Here is a 23,338-nt window from a genome sequence, read left to right on the forward strand (position 1 = left end):
GTGTCCCCTCTGCACTTACAAATCGTACGGTGTGCCACCGTGAACGTTCAGATTGCCACTCGAAAGGAACTCTTCTCCCGTTTCGTCGGCAAGCAGCGTTGGCCGGATGAAGAAGATGCCATCCTTGACGAAGGAATTCCGGCGACTGTTCAGGTAGTACTGGAACTCCCAGTTCTATTCAACAATAAGCAACATTTCACCACCAATGTAACGTTTTTTTCCAATCTTTTAACCATTCACAGTACTTACACCACCACCGGCAAGCGTAACCTCGTGCTGCCACCGCTCCAGATCCAGCCGGTCGAAATTGTCCTCAAAGATAAGATCGCCGGGACAGAAGGCACTGCGCTTCACCAGCGTACCGCTGGCCGTCGTTACCGAGGCACGATCACACGCGAGCGGTGCCTCACCATCGGGCACGGAGGGACGCTCGACCTCGTCGTCGTCACCGGCGTACGCATCGATGCAAACGGCAATCAGGGCCGCCGACAGTCCCACTATAATCACCAGCAGCGGGATGGTTCTGCGGTCGAAAAAGGACCTCATCTTGTAGCAGTAGCACCTTACCCACCCAGCAAAACAAACGCGAATGGAAACACCCGCCGGTAAGTGATTCGTCTTTATATTCCTCGCGTGCGGGCGTCCTCCTATCGCCTGAGGCCGGTTTCCTTAGCCCGCATCTCGCATGCCGATGACGCCGTTTGGACAGCATAGCGGCGGTCATTTATCGGTGATAGTGAGTGATAGTGAATTGTTGGGGGGGGGGGGGGGGGGGGGTGGATTGGAATGGGTGTATTGAACGAGCCATTCGCTGCTCAATAAAGTCTATCTTATCAGTACCACCACGAAAGAGACGCGTGGGGTTGAGCGGACACACACACCGGCAGACCGATTTTCCGACACCGAGTGGCGTAGGATCGGTAGCATTTTCAGCAGGATTGCTTGCTGCGCTTGCAATCCGATTCGCAATTAGCGTCATCGCAAAATGGAAGTAGGGAGAGTGTGTGCGAAGATTATCTGTCTCATTTGATTACGGCGTCGTAATCAACCGGTACTGCACCGTACTATCGGGAGCTAAAACCGGCCAGTTTGACAAAAGGCGTTATGATTGATCTTCTGATGGTGTGGCGATAATGTTTCGTTTATTATTATTCCCACGCAACCTTGCTTAAAACAATCACTTGGAAGGCTTTTGTGTAAGTGCAAATTTATTTCAATGATTTCAAGATAATCCAACCGGTGTGGGGGAGAAAGAATTGTCCATTTAATCGTCATAATGACTTACCGGGTGTGGCAGTGCAAATCGAAATCTGTGGTCGCGTGTCTTTGCGCGGGCAAGCCGTTTTAGCGGATTGTGAGATATTTATTGTTAAACAAATCAACTTCTCTTTTTTTACAAATGTAGCACAACCAACACCCGAAACTGATTATCCGTTACCGGGTCCGGTTAACTTTCACTCATCCGATTTGATCTTGCGCGCACTCCCATTAAGGGCCGATTTGCCACCACCATTCTGTCTTCGCTGGCGGTTTTCCAGCTCGGCGTCCCGGTCAGCTTCGTCCGCGCCAGCCGCACCGGTCGGACTGCCGGAGATGTCCTGTTTGCTCGAGGTGGCCGACTGCTCCGCCGATTCCATGCCCGATTCGAGCGAGTTCGGGCCGGAGGCGGATGAGCTCTTGCGGTGGCGCACCGGTTTCGTATTGCCGTGACATTTGGCCACGAAGCGCAGCTCGGCCATCAGCTCCTCCCGGAACGGTACCTGTGCATGGGTGTGAATAAACCATGACCGTATGCAAGGAGAGAGAAAAACGGATCGAATTAGTCACAGCACGGATTAGGTGCAAAAATACTTTCCTCGGTAGGATTTTTATTTTTATTGTTTAGAAAAGCTCTCTAAAGCTAGTAGCAGCGTTTTTTTATAATGAAATAGTTTATAAAAAATAAAATTAAAAAGAAACACCAACACTCATACGAAAATTCAAGCTCGGGGCAGGCAATTGGTCAGTTAGCGATAAAAAAGCTTAATCTAGCTACACATGTATGTTCAAACGCTGCTGCAAGCATATGCCAAACAATGGTGTTCAATGTCGCATAACGATGCGATCCGATAAGCGATTAATCGTAACACACGAAAGCAAAAATACAAGATAGGAACGGATAGGCATGGTGGAAACAGCAAACAGTAGTTACCTTGTGCCGCCTAGCACGGTGCGCAATGACGAAGAACAGCTCACAGCAGCCAAACAGGCTGGCGAACGAGCAACCGACAAACAGGACGAAAAACACACCACCCACATTGTCCATGTCGAGCTCCTCGGCACCGTCCTCGCTAGTGCTTTGCTGTGAAAACGGGGTCACGGGGATGTGAAACAGGGGTAGCGTAACAGGGTAAACAGCAAACACATTTTCAGAGGATTTTGGGGAGGGTGTAGGGTAGAGCGAAGTAAGGTGGAGGGACTCGAAACGATTAAAAGGTTTCCAAAGGATTCCAATTCTGAGTTATGGGGCATTGCAACGAATCTCATCTTAGTGGATCGTATAATGGAGAGGCGAAATTCAGCAGTAGTGGAGTTGCCGAAAGGTTTTTAGGCTTTCAGCTATACATAGGATCACCATTAAAACTTATCTACTTGGCAAGGTAAGGAATACGACTGCATTTACTTAGTACATTGGAATGTCGGCAGGATATTATAGAGAGATGGTGTGGAGTGTCCTTAAATGCTGGAAATAGGAAGGTTTGGCTGCTCGCAACAACAGCTGCCAAGATGGTCAGGTAAAAGGCTTTAAAGTACATTACTATCACTACTTCTACTGCTACTAAAACTACTACAATCACTACTGACTATAAGAATAAAAGAAAAAAAAACCAGTTACAGCTCACGGGCAAGCGGACAGATCTGAATGGGAACGAATTACAAAAGTGCCAGAGTAAACAAACGTCCCGAACAAACCCCCCGGTTCGTGTGTAAGCCGTGTTGCGTTGCGAAAGCTTGAGAGTATTACTGAAGTGATCGGGACGGGGTCGGGGAGCGAACTGGGCCGGAATAGGGACCACCTGCCCACCAGACCCACCTTCAATTCGCGCGTGCGCCGGTGCACGTCACAGAGCATCTCGCAGAAGCTCACAAACAGTGCCGCGACACAGCCGACGATCAGCAGCACAAACACACCGCCGACGTTTGCCAGCTCAAGTGCAAGTGCACCACCTTCCTCCATCGTATTCTAAGGAAGGACATGAATAGGGTGAACAAAACTTTAGGAGGAAATGAACTTCCCGGCAATAATGAACATATTATCCAAAAAGAGCGAGGGAGAGAAAGAGAGACTCTGGGAGACTGAAACAGAGAAAGAGAGAAAAAACACGAAAATCGATGGATGGGTTTGGACCATAGCTTACCTCGCAAGCGCCACCACCACGCTTTTCCTTCCACCATTTGCGCTTGAGCGAGGTCAGCACGCCCTGCTCCTGGAGCCGCAGGACCGCCTCGCTGAGCGCACTGCGGTACGGCGAGTTCTTGCGCATCGCGATGCCGTACCCCTTGTCGTCGAGCAAACCGCCGATCTGCGTCACGTCGCACTCCCGCTCCACGATGTACTCGATCGAGGTGGACTCCATCAGGAAGGCGTAGTTTTCCGTCTTGACGCGCTGCAGCCCCTCCGGGTTGGACGACGTCAGCAGGTCCTGGTTGGCCATCATGAACTGGTACATCTTGGCGTACGTGCCGTACTCGGCGTCCTTGAAGAAGCTGATTGTGCTGCCGTCCCGCTTGGCACCGTACTTCACCGCCCCGCCGGCAGCGGCCAGATCTTCCGCATTGTTGATCGGCGAGACGACCTGCTCGACCGTGAGAAAGGCGGCCAGGTTGGCCGTGTACGACGACACCATGATGAGGGTGAAGAACCACCAGATCGACGCAACGGCACGCGTCGCCGGAGCCCTGAGACGGAACAGAAATCGTTTAAGTGTACATCCATCGAGCGAGATCACGCTGCACACGATCCTACTTGGGAGCGATCTCCGAACCCTGCTGCAGCAGAGCGCCGATCGTGAACCACATCGAGTTGCTGAAGCTGAACTGGTTCTCCAGCTCCTCCGGCTCCTCGATGCACGGGTACGGATTGTCCCACTCCTTCGGCGAGATGCGGCCCAGCACAAACAGCGACATCGATACCATCATGTACGCACCGCCCAGGTACAGCCACACCTGCTTCGAGAACGGCGACATGAAGGAGAACAGCGACGGTGGCTCTTTGGTCGGTTTGCGGAACAGAATCGAGATGCCGAGGTTCATGAAGGGCATGGTAAAATCGACCGCGCTCTCGCGATCGGAGGTGATCGTGAGGTCGGTAATGGCCAGATCGGCACGCTGAAAGTGGAACAGAAACAGGGAACAGCGGTTCAAATGTGTCACAAAGAGTTCTTACTGTAACCAGTACTGCAAAATGTCACTGTCAATGTCATGCAAAAATCTGACTGAAACAAAATCCATATCAGCGTCACGTACTCAATTGTAATAATCAGAGGTGATACTCAAAACGATTAGTTTGACCAATATATGCTTCATGACATTTTTGCGACCATCGCTTGGTCAGTTACTATGTCATGACTTTTTTTTTACTGTGATCAGTTTTGCAAAATGTCACTGACAAAGTCATGACAAATTCCGACTGAAACAAAATCATGATAGCGTCACGAGCTCTACTGTGATGATCAGAAGCGAGACTCAAACAGTTGGTGCGACCATCACATGCTTTGTGATATTGTGTGCAACGCACTCTTGGTCAGTCACTTGTTCGCGACATTTTGTGTTGGTGATCATCACGATAGTCATGGGAGATATGCGGTGCTTGCGAGTGATTCCAAGAAATATAATGAACATATTTTTTTTTGCGCTGTTTGACCTGTTTGATAGACAATCAAAGCAGACAGCAAAATGTCACTAATCATGTGATTGATCCATCAACTGTTTGAGTCTCGTGTCTGATCATCTCAGTTGTGCAAGTGAGCTGATTTGAGCTTCGTGTCAGTCTTGAGTGTTGGTGATTGAAACAGTGGAATTTGGCACGAACAGTTCATAGCCAGAAAAAAATCGTGATTATGCTTGCGCCGGCATTAAACTCGGTTTGCCAGTCAGAGTTTCGCGTTTGACTCAAGCACTCGTATGTAGTGTTCGGCATGTCATGACGCACTTTCATTGAGTATCAGCAATGATCATCAAGCCACCACGAATGTGTTAATTGTTTTCGTTGGTGAAAATCTTGTGATGCTTATAACATTTTGCAGCACTGACTGTAACAATAGCGCTTACCCATTCGAGCAGTTCCTGCACCATACCGTTCCACTTCTTGGTGTCCCGATTGAGCGACCCGTACACACCGTCCTCCTGCAGTATGAAGGTGTAGTTGAAGCCGAGCATTAGCGAAAGCTCGTGAATCAGATCGATACCGAAGCCTTCGAAGCGCTCGTTGCCGGACAGTTTGATCGGAGAGTCCTTCAGCATACCGTACGGTGGTGACTGTGTGGGGAAATAAAACATGTTCCATTAGCATCGCCATCTCCCCATCACTGCCGGTTACTTACGATAGCGGTCAGCACGAGAAAGGTACGATTCTGCAGCGTACCGTCATCCATCGCATGGGCCGCCTGCTCCGTTTTGCGCGTAAAATTCAACCCCTCGGTCGAGTTCCACACGCCCACCTTCTCCAGCCCAGCCGGTCCGAGCTCGATGAGGTCCAGCAGAAAGTCGGACCGATGGCCCTGATGGTCGAACTTGATGCTGCGCGTCAACCCATGGATGGTGGAGCTCTTCATGTAGTTGATGACGCTGTACCCATTCTTCCAGGTCGTCGGATCGTCACACTTGAGCGAGATCGGTTCGAGCAGGCGGGGCGGCTCGCTCCCGATCAGGTGCTTCAGGGCCTCGGCAAACAGCAGCACCGCATCGTACATCAGTGCCGTCTTGACGCGCATCTTGGCCGGGTTTAGCCCATCGTGCAGCTCGAGCGTTTTGGCGATCTGGGACGCGTTCAGGAAGTCGGCCACCTGCTTAATCTTCTCCTCCTCCGGGTCGATCAACCGCACGCCGGTAATGTTGGTGCCACTGTACTGGTACGGCTCCAGGTCGATCGTGTGCAGATCGAGCGAGGTGATGATGATCTGATGGTGATCGGTCAGCAATCCGACCTGCTGTGCCTGCTTCAGCACCTCCGGCATCGACTCGATCGAGCAGGCCAAGATGATGCGCTTGTCCTCGGACAGCTTGACACGCCGCAACACGGCCCGATAGTTGCCGTTTAGCCCAAGATCGAGCTGCCGCACCGTCACGGTATAACCCTTGGGGTCGTACATTTTCAGCAGATCGGAAATGCCCGGCAGCCACGGGCCGGACTCGTACAGGATGGTAAAATCCTTCCACTCGAACGCCACCACCAGGTCGAGAAAGACGCGCCCCATAATGTGCGGGTGCGGGTGCAGGTTCAGGGTGGGCAGTTTGGTGTACGCGTCCCAGCGCGTCTCGATGTGCGGCATCTCCTTCTCGTCGCACACGCTCTGCACGTGGAGGGCCGATTTGGGCGAGGATGGGCCAAAGATACCTGCTACGCCGGTCTGCAAAAGTGCATCGATAGTATTAATGTAATGCCTATTTGAAGGGAAAACTACTTAAAATTGAGTACAAGATCAACAACCGACAAACGATCAAGGCAAAATAGGAACAAGAATCATGAAACCACTTTAAATTCTTCACCCATTAAAAGGGAGGTTTAAGTGGTACGCCCTGGGATGGAGTGCAAATTTCCTTCGCCCCTTAGTAGAGCATTTCCCATTTTATTGCTTCGTTCACCATGTCTGGCGCCAATCGGTACAATTTATTTGATTACGTTTGAGTCGTTGTTTATGGCTCAGATCGTTTACATTCAATATGATTCGATCATCAAACACATGATCAACGGGTGAAGTTGCGATTGTTGATTAACTCCTCTCATGTAAACAAACGAGCTCGAGCTTTGACTTTCAACTCGATCTTACCTTCAGCAGGCGGCACAGTTTCTTCGATACATCGAACTGATCGCCGTACTTAACCTGCACCGCCTGTGCCTCCAGCTGATAGTTGGAATACGACAGCTTCTCATTATTGACCGCCTCTACCGCATACTGGAAAGCGAGCTCAGCGTCATCGGTGTCGCCATCAAACAGACCCCCTGCAAGCAATGGAAGACATAAAGTATATTAGCTCCAACTTTGAATTGAACTGAACCGCGAGCGAATTTCCCTAATGCACACAGAACACACTTTTCACGGACGGACGGGGTTCAAATATCGTGAAATGATTTATATAGCGCCACACTAACGCCCCGAGACAGGCGTGTCTTCCTGTACGATATTTCACCTATTTTTGGAGGAATCTAGGTCGGGCACGGTATGGTCTTTTTCGAGTCACTGCCACACAGCACAAACGGGAAGAGACGGTGGCGGCCGGCGTACCAATATTCTAATGCATGGTTGTGTATTTTTAACCAAGCAAATTGGAATGCATGTGCTTCGGGTTCGTTTAATTCTGACCATCGTTTGACAATTTTAAGGCCAATTTTAAAGAAAAACTTTGCACGGTTTTTACCATCAACTACCATCAAGCATAACATACCGATTTTAATATGCTCCACTGGTTCATCGAAATCACCATTGTAACCATCGGTAGGGCCTATTAGAAGAAATGCAAACGCAACGACAAGCAAACGGTGCAAAAACATAGGAAACAGTCGCATTTTTCGACGAGATTCACTATTTTCCATCACATTGATCATTTTTATACTGGTTTTCAGCGTGTGCTAGTGGTTTGAAACTGAATGTAGATCACTTTTCGCTTTCACTGTACGGGGTTGCGTTTTGACAGGTTGATCTCGAGACAGGAAGCACTGGGTTTTACGGAAGCGGACTTCCCGCTGGCCGCGTTATGTAATAGCGCGCGTGTAAATGTAAATTCGTTGATTCGATTTTCACTTGTATGTTTGCATATGATGACTTTTTGTTACATTACTGCACGATACTACGATAATTAAATGGTAGCAAACGAGGATCACGCCATCTGTCACACAAAACGATCTTAGAGCACGATCATACTCTAATATAATCAAACCATCGTAAGTAAGAATTCGTAATTAATTTTTCCACTATTTCTCGTGATTTCACGTGCAATTTTCACTCAAATTGTGTCACACTTTCAAGTAAAATGCTCTGCCTCACACCGTAAGAACAGCTGCTTCTATGATATTACCGTCCACTACCACACGCGCTCTCTACGACGTTCCGTAACGAATGGCGACACGCGTGCGTTTGAGGAAAATGACTTGTTGCACATGTCGCACACTTTCCACGAAGCACCATGGGAGCAATTTATGTTGATCATTTTTTCTTCTTATTTTAAAACAATTTAAGGTTTTATACATATAAGTATTTATCTAAAGGCATTATTATGTTTTGTTTTCATCTTCAAAAGCGCTTACTGCTTACATTTGATCGTGCGTCATCGATGTTGGTTAATTGTTGTTTGCTTTTATCTGGTTTTTTGTAGATTTTAATCTTTAAAACAAAACATATAATATAAAATATCTTCATTTTTCAATTTTTATTCCAAATCAACTAGGGTTTTACCCAATGTGAATGTTTTTCTTCTAATATTGTCGCATCTATTTGTTACACAAATACACACACCTTTGGCATCGTGCAGCGTTCTAAACAGCAAGAGGAGGGTTTTCCCATTACTTTGCAGTTTTCTTCCGTGTTTTTTTTTTCTTTTTTTTCTCAACCAGACATATTACACATACAAACACTTTCGAACGTGTGATATATTTTTAAACAACAACCATGCTGGCCGTTGTTTTCCCCGCTTTTGCGAGCATTCCTTCATCCATGTGGGACGCTTGGGTCTCAGATTGAAGAGAAAATGCCGATTACTACATCGTTTATTGCGCTTGTTGTTTTTTTTTTTTTCAAAGGTGAAGGTACGCTTCAGTGTGTGGCGGTTTAACGTGCAGGGTCATCTCATACATGCGCGCGTTTTTTGAATGTCTGAGTGGAAGGCAAACACCAGCGGTAAGGCGACAACTAATGTTGATGAACTGTAACGCGTGTTGCAGGGATCTTTTGCGTGATTTTCAAACAATGTCGAGCGTAATTATTTCCCAATCAAACACTGCCATTTGTTAAATTCGTTGCCTCTTACAGGCTAATATGTTTATTGATAAATCCCATTCCCCTCCCCCCTAGTAGCATTAAAATCCAATTCCCTGCGAACTTTTGAAGTCACGCACTTACAAAGCCCACACGCGCACGTAGTCAATCTGTAGCGAAGAGTCCTTGCCACGGTTGTCGGTCATACGCCACGTCGGCAGCCACGAGTTACGTCCGTTCCAGAAGTCACGGGCAGCAGTCGGCGAGTTGTTCGACCACGGCTTACCACGGTTACCGTTGCTTGCCGGCGGAACATCCGGGAAGTATCCGTTCGTTCCACCCACGGCCAGATTCATGATGATGTAGAACTCCTGATCGAACGGAGCCATACGAGTTCCGTGAATCCAAGGGTTCTCCGTTCCCGGTGCAATGTTGCCAAAGTTTCCACGGTTCCAGAAACCAGTGCCGGCGTCGATCTGGGTGACGAGCTGGTTGTCAACCGAGAATCGAATGTAATCGGGCGTCCATGTGAGCTGATAGTTGTGGAATCCCGTGTTCCAACCCTGTCCGGCGGCAGTGTTCTTGTACGCGACGGTCGATTCCCATCCGTTCAGCGAGGGGTTCGGTCCGAAGTGCAGCGTTGATCCGAACTGTTCCGTACCGATGTGAACACCGTTCGAGCCACGGTAGTCCATATTGCCGCGAGACTCTAGCAGATCGATCTCACCGGAGGCGGGCCACGTTCCGTACACTTGGCGCTTGGGCAGCAACCAAACGGCAGGCCAGAGCCAGTCACCGGTAGGCATGCGGGCACGTACCTCCATCCGTCCGTACTTGAAGTTGAACGAGTTCACCGTGCGAACGCGAGCACTCTTGATGGGGTTGATCAGGTTGGTCGGAGAACCGGTACGCTCACATCCCCAGAACATAGCGCTGGTGCACTGATCGGCCGGCTGTCCACCATGGATGTTCAGGGTACCGCTGCTCAGGAACGCCTCACCCGTATCGTCGGCAAGCAGGGTCGGACGGATGTAGAAGATACCATTTTCACAGTACGAGTTCGAACGGTGATTAAGATACCACTGGAACTCCCAGTTCTGTGAAGAGAACGTACGCGTATGAGACAACCTGGACAACAACGCAAAGGTAACTGCTATGATTACTTACACCTCCACCGCTGAGAGTGTTTTCGTGCTCCCAGGTCTCAAAGTCGAGCGTGTTGAAGTTATCCTCAAAGATCAGCTCTCCCGTGCAGTACGGCCCAGCACGGGCCTTAGTACCGCTAGCAGTCGTCACAGAAACCGTACACTTCGGGCTCTGCTCTTCCAACGCGACTGCCAGTCCCACCAGCAGCAGGGCGGCCAAAGGAACGCTAATTCGCTTCATTTCCGTAGCTATTTCTCGTCAACCTACGAGTAGAACGCGGGAGTGACCCGAGTGTTTTCGGGTACCAGACACTGTATGTACTGGATATCACCAGCTGGCTACGCTTTTATAGAAACCTCCACACTGACAGGGGGTACACGAATTCCTTTCCTAATCCTACCGCACACTCGCTAACGTGATCGGCGTCTCCCTGTGCGACTGGATCTTATCGTGCGAACTTTGACTTTTATTGCACTGCTGAGGTCATTGTGAGCTACCCCGCAAAGATTTGTGATGATGGTTTTACAATTGGTTATCAGGAACTAAGGGAACCGTGTGCCGCTTTATTTAGGGCAAAAATGTACGCTGGAGTGTTCTAGTTCAATCCGTGATTGGTCATGCGCTTTGGAGGGAGAGCATTAACGCATCAGTGAGAGGTGATAAAATTAATCGGCAGTAAATCCTTTTATCGACAGACTTCTGTGTAGTACATGTAAGGCGCATATGGGCGGAGATATTGACAAAGATAGCAGATTTCACAGGTTAGCGAAATATAGAAATACTTAAAGCAACTTTCTATGGTAAAAAATGTTAAGAATAAGCAACGTTTTGTTGTTTGGGTTTGACAGTACTGGTGTACGGTAGTATATAAGCGAACGAAAAATTGTGAACTTGTACAGTTGCGTCTCAGGAATAAAAGAATTAACATCGAAGCTTGGTCGTTGTTCTTTTTGATCAAAGTTCGTCGCGTTCATTTCTCGGTTGATGGTTTGCTTTTCGTCGTTGTTTTAACAGGTTATGGACCCAGTGTTTGCGCCAGTAATTGTTCTGTTGTATTAAAAACTCCGGTGTAATCATGACGTCTTTGCAAGTGGTACTCCCTCGTTTGGGAGAGGATAATTTTGAAATTTGGAAATTCCGTGTAGAGATGGAATTATTGCGGCAAGATTTATCCAAGTATGTGATAGATGCTAAGCCGGAAATTCCGACTAATGACTGGAAAACTGGTGATGCAAAGACACGTGGAGTGATTAGTGCAACGGTGGACGATAACCAACTGGTTCATATTATGAATAAGCAAACCGCGAAAGAAATGTGGGACTCACTCTGCTCTGTTCATAAGAGTAGCGGGCTACCATCAGTGCTATGCGTGCTAAGGAAATTATGTTCCCTTAAACTTCCAGAGGATGGAAATTTACCGGCTCATCTCAATGAAATGGTAAAACTGCATACACGTCTACAAGCAGTAGATGAGGGACTCAAGGATCGTGTGTTTATGGCGCTAATATTGTCGAGTTTACCGCAATCGTATGATAGCCTGATAGTGTCCCTGGAAAATCGCCCTGAAGCCGAGTTGACTTCGGAATTCGCAATGAACAAATTGCGTGAGGAATATCGTAGAAGGTCTGAGAGTGGTGCCAGTGTTGGAACGGATGAAACTGCGTTTAGCGTTCAATCACCAAAAGACAAAGTGATATGTTATCATTGTCGCAAACCTGGACACTTTCGGCGAGATTGTCCAAAGTTCAAAAAGAATAAAGGACAGCAAAAGGTATTTGCAAACCTTATGACTGCGATGAGTGGAAATAATTGGATAATTGACAGTGGTGCCAGCCGGCACATGTGCAACGACGTCAAGATGTTTCAAACGTTAGATAGTTTTTCCAAGCATGATGCCGTACATGTTACATTGGCGGATGGAAAAACGATAAAAGCAACAGGTCTAGGACAGTGTGCTGTAAGTGGCACTAAAGGAAAAGTTTTTGTGAAAGACGTATTATTTGTGCCGACTTTACGCAGTAATTTGCTGTCAGTTGCTTGTTTTTGTGAGGAAGGTTATCAAGTAATCTTCACAAAGGAGTCCTGTGAAATTCACAAAAACAACGTTTGTATGATTCAAGGTTCCTTGCGCAATAACCTATACACGCACCGTACAGAATCAGCATACGTTGTATGCGAGAATAATGGAGATTGTTGTGTGCATCAGTGGCATAAGCGATTCGGCCACCGTGAAAATAGTGCGATCCAAAATTTGTTCAAGAAAAATATGTGTACTGGTGCTGGTGTAAAAACATGCGCGTGTGATTTCACTTGTGAAGTGTGTTTGGAGGGAAAATTGTCTAGAACAAAGATCCCGAAATGCGCTGAGCGACGCACTAACGAAATACTAGAAATAGTGCACAGTGATGTGTGTGGCCCCATGCCGGTCGAAACCCCGAGTGGAAATCGTTATTTCCTAACACTAATCGACGATTACAGTCGATACACATATGTGTATCTCTTGCGTTCGAAATCGGATGCGTGTGACAAGATAATAAATTTTGTGAAATTAGTGAAAAATCAGCTCGGGAAAATACCAAAAGTGATTCGATCGGACGGAGGCGGAGAGTATACAAGTGAAAAATTGAAAAACTTCTATAGAAAAGAAGGTATTTTGCTGCAAACATCAACCGCATACACACCGCAACAAAACGGAGTTGCAGAAAGAAGAAACCGGTATTTGCAGGAAATGACAACCGTGATGCTTTTGGGTGCTGGTTTGAACAAAACATATTGGGGGGAAGCAGTAATTTGTGCGGCTTACTTGCAAAATCGTTTGCCATCCAACGCGGTGAATAATACTCCATACGAAATGTGGTTCAAAAGAAAACCAAAAGTGGATCATCTCCGGGCATATGGTTGTAGTGCTTGGGTACATATTCCCAAAAATAAGCGTGTAAAGTTTGCGAGCAAGGCGAAGAAACTCACACTTATCGGCTATTCTGAAGAACAAAAGGCATACCGTTTTGTTGACGTAAAGACGGCCAAAATAACAGTGAGTCGTGATGCCAGATTCCTGGAAAACGAGCATCCAAGCAGCCAATGTGAGGACCACACGAGTAGCCAGAGCGAAGACAATAGCATTGTTGTTTTCGATACAGCTCCTCATTGTGTCGAAAATGCAACAATATCATCGGATGGAGAGGATGAACAATCGCTGGATTCCGGAGAAACTGAGTTTCTGGATCCATACGCTGACTTCGATGAACAATTGACCGACGAGGACAATGCGGTGAGTAATTTGCCTGTACGCGAAACTCGCGGAAAGCTGCCGAGTTACTTGGACGAGTTCATCGTTGGTGTTGCACACATCGAAGAAGAGCCGACAACGTGGGCGGAGGCGATGAATTCGACCAACTCTAATTCGTGGAAAGCGGCTATGGACTGTGAGCTAAGATCGCATGAAAAGAACAACACATGGTGTTTGGTGGATTTACCGGCGGGTAAGAAAGCGATTGGGAGTCGTTGGGTGTTTAAAATGAAGAAAGATGAAAAAGGACAGGTAGTGCGATTCAAAGCAAGAATAGTTGCGCAGGGTTTTAATCAAATATACGGTACGGATTACGATGAAACATTTGCGCCGGTTACCAAATATAATACTGTTCGCACATTACTAGCGATAGCTGGTAGAGATAATTTAGTTGTAAAACATTTTGATGTTGAGACAGCCTACCTTCATGGAAATTTAGAAGAAGAAATTTATATGCGCCAACCTCCTGGTTATGAAGAACGCGGAAAAGAAGATAAAGTTTGTTTTTTGAGGAGGAGCATTTATGGCTTAAAACAATCAGCAAGGTGCTGGAATCTTACTCTTAGTAATGTAGTTGAAAAGATGGATTTCAAGGCAAGTCAAGCTGACCCTTGTCTGTTTGTGCGTTCCGATGTATTCTTAATCGTTTATGTTGATGATATATTAGTCGCATGTAAAGATGAAAACAGTATCACTAAGTTTTTCAGAGAATTAAAGAAACATTTTGCGATTAAAATGCTAGGCGACGTAAAACATTTTTTAGGAATTCAGGTGATTAGAAATGATAAAGGTTTTTTTAGTTTGAGTGCTAAAACACATATAGAAGGTCTCATTTCAAAATTGGGTTTAGAAAATGCAAATAAAACTAAAAACTCCAATGGACGTAGGATTTTTACGTGATGAAAACCCAAGTAAAACGCTGACGGAAAGTACAAAATATAGAAGCGTTGTTGGAAGTCTGATGTTTATTGCTAATTGCGCTAGGCCAGATATTTCCGCTAGTGTAGGATTTCTTGGCAGAAAGTTTAATGAACCCACGGAAAAGGACTGGGTTGCTGCAAAACGTGTAGTCAGATATCTAAAAGGCACAAAGGATTGGTGTTTGAATCTTGGAGGGACAAGTAATCAAAAGTTGGAAGCCTTCTCAGACGCTGATTGGGCAGGTGATATGAGCTCAAGGAAATCTACAACAGGATTCGTAGTATTTTATGCAGGAGGAGTAATATCATGGGCAAGTAGACGCCAAACTAGTGTAAGTTTGTCTTCAATGGAGGCTGAATACTGTTCATTAACTGAAGTATGTCAGGAGATAATATGGCTTAGACGTTTATTAAATGATATGGGTGAGTCAGTTAACGAACCTACGGTGATATATGAAGACAATCAAGCATGTATTAGTTTCGCGGAATCGGGTAGATGCACAAGACGATCAAAACACATTGAGACTAAAATTTTCTTTGTCAAAGGTTTAATAGACAATAATGTAGTTCAGATCAGGTACTGCCCAAGTGCAGAAATGAAAGCGGACATTCTGACCAAACCTTTAGGTGCGATCAAACATGTAAATATGTCTAAATACTTGAATTTTACATGTCAAAACGTTGAGGAGGAGTGTTAAGAATAAGCAACGTTTTGTTGTTTGGGTTTGACAGTACTGGTGTACGGTAGTATATAAGCGAACGAAAAATTGTGAACTTGTACAGTTGCGTCTCAGGAATAAAAGAATTAACATCGAAGCTTGGTCGTTGTTCTTTTTGATCAAAGTTCGTCGCGTTCATTTCTCGGTTGATGGTTTGCTTTTCGTCGTTGTTTTAACAAAAAAGTCGCTAAAGCATATAAAAACACTAGTCTGGGGTGTATGTCTTGTACTGTTGTGCAAGGTTTGTTATATCATCCCTGTAAATTACATCCATTTCGTGATCAATAACGCGTAAATCGTGATCATACAGCACGCTCGTAATAATATTGAATGTTGTTTTAACATTTCCATCTATTTGTATAGTATAAGTATCAAAACTTCTTTTTCTTCTTCTATTTGGCGTAACGTCCGTCCTACGCGGACATGCCGCCGGCCTATACAGGCTTTCGAGACTTAATTCATTACCACGCAGCGGGATAGTCAATCCTTGCTACGGGAGGACGGTCCATTCTGGGCTTGAACCCATGACGGGCATGTTATTGAGTCGTTCGAGTTGACGACTGTACCACGGGACCGCCCCAAAATCAAAACTTAATAGACTAATTTGGATATCTCAGATGTAAGATCCAATATGAATATGATCGATCCTCAAAAAATCAACCATCAAATTGATATGACTTGATGAATTTGTAGAATTTGGAAAAATCTTGTAAATTTTTAACGATCCATAGCAGTTTTGATTCAACAAAGGGCATGCTTTTAAGTTGTATGCGTTGACGACTATACCACAGAACCGTCGATATTATGGTTACCATTCTCACAGCCAACCGTAATACATACATTCTGGGAAATGGAAAACTCGCATTAATGCGGTACGACGAACTAGAGCAATAATGAACAAATGAACTATAGATCGAACGAAGTGAAAAACAGTCAACAAACAGTCAACACACACCTAAAGAACTGAAAAAATAAAGAACTAAATTAGTATAAACTGAAAAAATAACTTCCTTGAGGCGTAACGATCTATGTGGTCATGTAGGCCCTGTACATGAAGAACTAAACAACTTAAGAACAAAACAAATAAAATTCTTGAGAAATGTGTGATCTGAAACACTAAACAAAAGAATAAATAATGAACTTAATTTGTTTAATTAATTATAACATATAGACTCATGTACTTCTTCTTTGGCATAACAACCGATATCAATCGGAGCTCTTCTTCTCCCAATTATGAGATTGGCTATCAATCAGTGACTTATTTATTACCCGTAGCAGAACAGTCAGACCTACGTGCGGGTGGACACGGTCCTTACATGGTTTGAACCCGTGGCGAGCTTGTTAAGTCTTGCTAGTTGTTTACAGTACCACGGGACCGACTTTATCAACTGATATATTAAAGAAGTAAAAATTCAAATAATCAAAGAGCATGTGATAAACTGCGATCACTGAAAGAACTAATTAAACGAAGGCCTGAAAGTGTTAAAGTTCTGAGACATATGACTATAACACAACTTACTTACTTACTTATCCGGCGCTACAACCGCTTTGCGGTCTTGGCCTGCCTCAGGAGTGTCCGAAACCGCTCACGGTCTCGCGCCTTCGTCTGCCAGTCCGTTATCCCGGCCTTAATGGCGGACGCCTCCACGCCATCTTGCCACCTTAATTTGGGCCTTACACGCCTCCTCTGTCCTTGTGGACGGCCTAAAAAGACTTTCGGGCTGGGTCGTTCGTTTCCATGCGTACAACATGTCCAGCCCACCGGAGCCTGGCGAGCTTAATACGCTGTACGACAGTGAGGTCGCCGTACATCTCGTATAGCTCGTCATTATATCGGCTCCTCCATTGTCCTTCCACACATACGGGGCCAAGTATCCTTCTGAGCATCTTCCTCTCGAACGCGGCTACTACGCGGCTAGTACTATATAGGTACTATATAGTCCCAGCTTCGTCCTTCACGACAGGTTATATGAGGTGAACTGCTTTTTCACAACTTCAACAACAACAACACAACTAGAATATTAAAATATTGATAAATGTTTTAATAAGTTTTGCAGCGAAATATGGAACCTTTGCGTGTATACTGGCGAGAATATACACTACCAAGGATTTATTTTGTTGTCCTGTAACTGGACCATTCGATCATAATCGATCATATCACATCTTCCATGGTCATCTTGACAGGGATCGTGCTCAGACGAAATTGGGCGCAGTATTAAAAACTATCCTTTTCACTTTGCAGGTTGTGCTATATTTAAATTTCCTTTATTTGTTTGGCAAATGAAAGTGATAAAAACATATGAACTCCTCTTCGCCATACGTCCGATGCTTACAATTGCCTGGGCCATATTGCACCCACTTGAGTTGCGATAATGTACCATTCTAGAACGTCTCAAGATAAACGAAATATCAATAGAACGGTGTTGTGTGAGCTTGTGCTGTGTACCATTTCGGCTCGTTTCACTCGACCGATCCGAAAATTTATCATCCATCCAGACGACTATAAACCGATTCGCACCGCTTTACCGGTTGCTGTTGTATCTATATCTGATTGTGGTCACCGTTATTAACCGGCCGCGCTGATAATAGCCTTTCTTCGATACGTTGCACACACTGCGAGACATATTGCCGTTATCAGTGCCAAAGGTAGCCCGTCAATGGGTACCAAAATTATCCCCGCTTGTACGAAGGCGTATAGGGCCCCCCTCTAACAGGGACATCACATACTACCACCAGTACGGTCAGTGCGGTTAATAATGGACAATGCAGTCAGCGCTATCAAGGGGGAAAGTTTGTTATTTCTTATTCGCATTAGATTATTCCCATTTAACGTCATAGATCGGGTCAAAGATTTCGTCATCGACAGCCACCATGTGCATGGGACCGGTAACTGATCCGATAACGGGTCTTATTTTAAACTGCACTGCACGGGATACCATGTTACTGACCCACGAGTACAATGCGTTTATCATACGCAACATAATAAAGGGATTTGCTTCTATACTTTATTAATTCAATAAACAATAGTTAGTATTTTAAAAGTATGTGTGCTCTTGCTAGAGAGCCCACACGCGCACGTAGTCAATCTGTAGCGAAGAGTCCTTGCCACGGTTGTCGGTCATACGCCACGTCGGCAGCCACGAGTTACGTCCGTTCCAGAAGTCGCGGGCAGCAGTCGGCGAGTTGTTCGACCACGGCTTACCACGGTTACCGTTGCTTGCCGGCGGAACATCCGGGAAGTATCCGTTCGTTCCACCCACAGCCAGATTCATGATGATGTAGAACTCCTGATCGAACGGAGCCATACGCGTGCCGTGAATCCAAGGGTTCTCCGTTCCCGGTGCAATGTTGCCAAAGTTTCCACGGTTCCAGAAACCAGTGCCAGCATCGATCTGGGTGACGACCTGGTTGTCAACCGAGAATCGAATGTAATCGGGCGTCCAGGTGAGCTGATAGTTGTGGAATCCTGTGTTCCAACCCTGTCCGGCGACAGTGTTCTTGTACGCGACGGTCGATTCCCATCCGTTCAGCGAGGGGTTCGGTCCGAAGTGCAGCGTTGATCCGAACTGTTCCGTACCGATGTGAACACCGTTCGAGCCTCGGTAGTCCATATTGCCGCGAGACTCTAGCAGATCGATTTCACCGGAAGCGGGCCACGTTCCGTACACTTGGCGCTTGGGCAGCAACCAAACGGCAGGCCAGAGCCAGTCACCGGTAGGCATGCGGGCACGCACCTCCATCGTTCCATACCTGAAGCTGAACGAGTTCACCGTGCGAACGCGAGCACTCTTGATGGGGTTGATCAGGTTGGTCGCAGTGCCGGTACGCTCACATCCAAAATTCATTGCACTGGTGCACTGGTTTGCTGGCTCGGAACCATGGATGTTGAGGGTACCGCTGCTCAGGAACGCCTCACCCGTATCATCAGCGAGAAGCGTTGGCCGTATGTAGAAAATACCATTTTCGCAGTACGAGTTCGATCGATTATTTTGATACCACTGGAACTCCCAGTTCTGAAAAGGCAGAGAGTGACACATTTGAAATTGCACTGTTGTAAAACAGAACTTTTACTTACACCTCCACCGCTGAGAGTGTTCTCGTGCTCCCAGGTCTCAAAGTCAAGCGAATTAAAATTGTCCTCAAAGATAAGATCCCACGAACAGTACGGTCCGGGTTTAGCTCTCGTGCCGCTAGCGGTCGTCAAGGAATTGGCACAACCGGGATCCGGATTTGCTAATGCAATCGTTAGTAACACGCCAAACACAACACCACCCAGGAGGACCATTTTTGAACAGTTTGTTAATAATGTTGTTTACGGGTAACTACACCGGTGACTTCTGATACCGAACTCCAATTCCGTAGATTCAATCGGTTGTTATTTATATGCCGATGGTACCTCCATAAACATACTTTATTGACCATTTCTGATATTGACACTAAATGTATGATAAGTTCCATCCGCAGGGAGTGGTCCGCTGGTAATATTATTGAACACGTTTTGAACGTAAACATATAGTTTTGGATATTTTACTTTTTTTCTGATATTTATTATTACCACGCAACCGGACAGTCATTCGCAGTCAGTCGCAATCGGATAGTGCTTCGGAGAGAATGGGAATCAATACCATTATACTGGTCAGATGTCAACAAATTTAACGAATAGACCTGGTTGTCCAAAAATCTCGTCTGTTAGCAATGGAAATCCAAAAAATTATCAATGTTAATACTTATTGCTCGCATACTAGTTAAATTAGCCCAAAATAACCTTCAAATCACGTTTCGTTCGTTTTCAAATATTAACCAGTTTCGTTGTGATCCTTTTTTTCATCATAATTGTCAAAATATATTTATTAAATATATTTTGGATTTGATGAACATTGAGCATCTCTGCTACATTCGTCACTCCACTAATTCAAACATCTAAAACAACGATCATCCCACGTGGTTGGTTTGGTATCGCGGGAATATCGGGTATCCCTGTCTCAGCCCCACCGGTGAAGTGCCCAACCTTGCTGCGTAAACAAAACCGTTGACAGTAGAAAACTCCCTTACTTTTCCTCAATTGCTCACATTTCACAACAATAACAACCGGTAGCGGCATTTAAAGGCAGCACCGCGAACAGTCCAGGCCGCTGGTAATTGTTTCTCGAGGTCATCATTGTGGTCCGGTTTAGTTTACTGTTCAGACATTTCTTTCTTTTTGCAACATGTTTTCAGTAATAACTGGTAAGTTTGTGGTTCCGAGCGGGATGTTTATCATAACCAAACTTTCCATTCGTTGTGTAAATGATGCGAGCTATGATAAGAGACGCCAATCATTGGAGCGAAACACTCGCAAACGATGATAGTGGCGTGAACGGATGTAGACTGTTCCAATTACGCAATGACTGCTTGCTTTCGTTCAATCCGCAGTGAGTGATTCCTGTGCCGCTGGTAAAGCAACCGACACGAGCGGTCCCCATTTGGTGGAATTGATCAAACAGTCGCTGAAGACGGACACCGTGAACTACCTGTTGATTCCGGACGAGGAGGATTTGATAAAAGTAAATTCAAATAGAACCCGGCTTGCTTACAAAGGTTCACAATCGCTCTAATGTTTAATGTATCGTCTTTTCCCTCTTTTAGCAATCCCTCATCTACGCTTGCGATGTGCTCAAAGTGCGAGCGGTCTTCACGACGGGCGGCACCGGCTTTGCTCCACGCGATGTCACGCCGGAAGCGACACGAGCGATTATTACGAAGGAAGCACCCCAGCTAACGCTGGCCATGACACTGTGCAGCTTGGAGAAGACGAAGTTTGCGGTACTGTCGAGAGCGGTCTGTGGTGTGCGAAACAAAACGCTGGTCGTTAACTTCCCGGGCAGTAAAAAGGCGGTCGGCGAATGCTTCCAATCGATCGTGGATGTGTTGCCACATTTGTTGAATCTGTTGAGCGAAGGTGAAATAGAGCGGGTGCGTGAAACGCACCGTAAAGTGCAGGCGACAGGGGACGGGCCAGTGCCGCAGGAAGTGTACCACGTGTGTCCCCATGCAACCGGCAAGGGAGGAGATGATCGTAATTCACCTTTCCCCATGATTGACGTGGACGATGCGTTGAGGCAAATTCTCGCTACCATACCTAGCGTGCAGACGGCGCGGAAGCAGCTTAGTCGTGTGAATATTCCACCATTCCGCGCATCGATCAAAGACGGCTATGCGTTGAAATCCATCGGTGGCAAGGGTATGAAGAAAGTAATCGGTTACATTTCCGCCGGCGATGCGATCGTGCAGACAAACTTTACCATCGACGAGTGTTACAAAATCAATACGGGAGCGCCAGTCCCGCAGCATGCCGATGCAATCATTCAGGTGGAGGACACAAAGCTTGTCTCGCGCAAGAACGATTATGAGAGTATTGTGGAAATACTGGCCGAACCAAGCGCCTCGCTTGACATCCGCTCGATCGGTAGCGATTTGCGAATGTCGGAAGAGGTGTTTCAGTACCGGTTTCCGCTCGACGCGTGTCAACGGGCGCTGCTCGCCGCCGTCGGGGAGAAGGCATCGGTGGTGAAGCTGAAGGTGGCCATCATTTCAACGGGAGACGAGCTGCTGCACCCGTATGACACGAGTGCAGCCGCTGACGCCAGCTCGTTGGAGGGGAAAATTTTCGATTCCAACACTACCATGCTGGTAGCGCTCGTGCGTCAGTGCGGGTTCACCGAGGATCAGTGTGAAATTCAGCAACGGGTTGTGAAGGATGAGTAAGTGGCATGGGTTTGTTTTAATTTTCACCATCGCTCTAAAATGGCTTCTTTTTTCAGCTTTGAGTCGTTGAAAGCGGAAATTGAATCACTAACCGGAGCAGTTCACGTCATCATATGCACCGGTGGCGTGTCGATGGGCGATAAAGATTTCGTCAAACCCGTGCTAAAAGCGCTCAACTATGAGCTGATCTTTGGGCGTGTCAATATGAAGCCGGGCAAGCCGTGCGCGTACGCCACCAGCAAAGTGACGAAGTTTTTCGGCCTCCCTGGTAATCCCGTGTCCGCGTTCGTTACCTTCCATCTGTTCGCGTTGCCCGCGCTGCGACAATATCTTGCCACGCTAAATGAAACGGCACCGAATGCGGCTAAGGCAAGCCTGCCGATGATTACCGTTGAGGTAAGCCCGAGTCGACGAGGTGCTATTTTAAGTCAACTAAACGTTGCTTCCATTCTGCCTAATTTTAGCTCCTGGATGCAAAATATGTGCTCGACCCACGACCGGAGTATGCGAGGGCATCGATCGTATCACGAAACGGCAAACTCCTGGCAAGCATAACTGGCGGACAAATTAGCAGTCGCCTGAAGAGCACTGTTGAGGCAGACGTCCTTCTCGAACTACCGGCAAGAACGGAAACAAAGCCGTACATAACGGCGGGAACGCCGCTAAAAGCGCTCGTCCTTCGGTCGGATTTTATTTCTCGATACGAGTAGATCGATAGTGCGTGTGTGCGTATAATTATGTCTTCAAACATCACGCGTTAAGCTTACACTTTAAACGTGCAATGCATTTTGCTCTACAATAAACATACACAAATACATATACTAATCACAATCTATTTTTTTATTATTAAAAGCACAAATCGTTTCATGTTGCACTTGTTGCTGTAACGGATTGATCAAATTTGATCCCAAAAATAACCTCCAAAATGACAGTTCAACTTTGACAGCTCCGACAAATCTTCCGAAACGGTAGATGGGCAGAGTGACCAGAAATACCGATTTATCTGTATTTCTACCGATTTTATATATGCCTACCGATTCACAGATGACCACCCTAAAACTATCGATTTTTCATTTATCTTACCAAAAATCACAGATATTTGATTTTCCAGTCATTTCAGCTTAATCTGTGGCGCTTGGGATGCTGTTTCAAGGATCGCTATCCTCATTTGTTACTTATCGCGCTGATGTACGTTTGTTTGCCTGGCACTTGAAAAATGCTACAAGCGTTTTAAACTCAAAATCTTATCCGTTAAAATTTTATAATAAATTAATTGTTTATAATAAGTAGATAATGTGAGTTGTGTGGATTTCAAGAATTGCTCGTCACAGAAAATCATTTAAATTTGAA

At 46.2% G+C, this 23,338-nt stretch overlaps 3 protein-coding genes across 11 annotated transcripts in view; 1 reads left to right on the forward strand and 2 right to left on the reverse strand.

Moving 5' to 3' along the window:
- The window catches only part of LOC120947564 (beta-1,3-glucan-binding protein-like), a 184,869-nt gene extending 165,234 nt beyond the window's left edge, over positions 1 to 19,635 (reverse strand). For 2 of the 7 annotated variants that reach the window (XM_049607909.1, XM_040362987.2), the window contains exons 1-2: positions 250 to 546; positions 20 to 174 (exon numbers count right to left, since the gene is read on the reverse strand). In XM_049607909.1, the coding sequence (XP_049463866.1) occupies positions 20 to 174; positions 250 to 546 (452 nt within the window). Of the gene's footprint in view, positions 1 to 19; positions 175 to 249; positions 547 to 8,962; positions 10,268 to 10,337; positions 10,647 to 18,220; positions 19,258 to 19,319 lie in introns of those variants that run through there. The other 5 variants (XM_049607912.1, XM_049607910.1, XM_049607911.1 and 2 more) reach the window with 5 other exon arrangements.
- On the forward strand, positions 514 to 22,813 carry LOC120947563 (molybdenum cofactor synthesis protein cinnamon). 2 transcript variants are annotated; one of them, XM_040362986.2, is made up of 5 exons: positions 514 to 605; positions 20,657 to 20,787; positions 20,870 to 21,984; positions 22,045 to 22,384; positions 22,453 to 22,813. In XM_040362986.2, the coding sequence occupies exons 1-5, from the start codon at positions 590 to 592 to the stop codon at positions 22,696 to 22,698; spliced, it is 1,848 nt and encodes a 615-aa protein (XP_040218920.2). In that variant the 5' UTR covers positions 514 to 589; the 3' UTR covers positions 22,699 to 22,813. The 2 variants fall into 2 exon arrangements, with proteins under 2 accessions (XP_040218920.2, XP_040218919.2); XM_040362985.2 differs by lacking the exon at positions 514 to 605 and adding an exon at positions 20,079 to 20,470.
- LOC120947562 (glutamate receptor ionotropic, kainate 2-like) lies at positions 1,322 to 8,392 on the reverse strand. Of its 2 annotated transcripts, none has more exons than XM_040362984.2 (8): positions 7,645 to 8,392; positions 7,029 to 7,201; positions 5,583 to 6,608; positions 5,311 to 5,517; positions 4,007 to 4,368; positions 3,399 to 3,939; positions 3,074 to 3,223; positions 1,322 to 1,760 (listed from the first exon to the last, which is right to left on the reverse strand). In XM_040362984.2, the coding sequence occupies exons 1-8, from the start codon at positions 7,802 to 7,804 to the stop codon at positions 1,455 to 1,457; spliced, it is 2,925 nt and encodes a 974-aa protein (XP_040218918.2). In that variant the 5' UTR covers positions 7,805 to 8,392; the 3' UTR covers positions 1,322 to 1,454. The 2 variants fall into 2 exon arrangements, with proteins under 2 accessions (XP_040218918.2, XP_040218917.2); XM_040362983.2 differs by lacking the exon at positions 3,074 to 3,223 and adding an exon at positions 2,192 to 2,341 and having other exon boundaries at positions 7,645 to 8,381.
- Positions 22,814 to 23,338: the final 525 nt, after the last annotated feature.

Source organism: Anopheles coluzzii, chromosome 2 (assembly GCF_943734685.1).
Source record: "Anopheles coluzzii chromosome 2, AcolN3, whole genome shotgun sequence".
Lineage (NCBI taxonomy): Eukaryota > Metazoa > Arthropoda > Insecta > Diptera > Culicidae > Anopheles > Anopheles coluzzii.

Bases quoted from the DNA above. Each gene is read 5' to 3' on its own strand.
- LOC120947563 (XM_040362985.2), top strand. The intron at 20,788-20,869 runs GTAAATTCAAAT...TCCCTCTTTTAG, and splicing joins ACGAGGAGGATTTGATAAAA to CAATCCCTCATCTACGCTTG. The intron at 21,985-22,044 runs GTAAGTGGCATG...TTCTTTTTTCAG, and splicing joins CAACGGGTTGTGAAGGATGA to CTTTGAGTCGTTGAAAGCGG.
- LOC120947562 (XM_040362984.2), bottom strand. From the start codon at position 7,804: ATGATCAATGTGATGGAAAATAGTGAATCTCGTCGAAAAATGCGACTG. The intron at 7,202-7,644 runs GTATGTTATGCT...CATTGCTTGCAG, and splicing joins AGTGGAGCATATTAAAATCG to GGGGTCTGTTTGATGGCGAC. The intron at 3,224-3,398 runs GTAAGCTATGGT...GTCCTTCCTTAG, and splicing joins GTGGTGGTGGCGCTTGCGAG to AATACGATGGAGGAAGGTGG.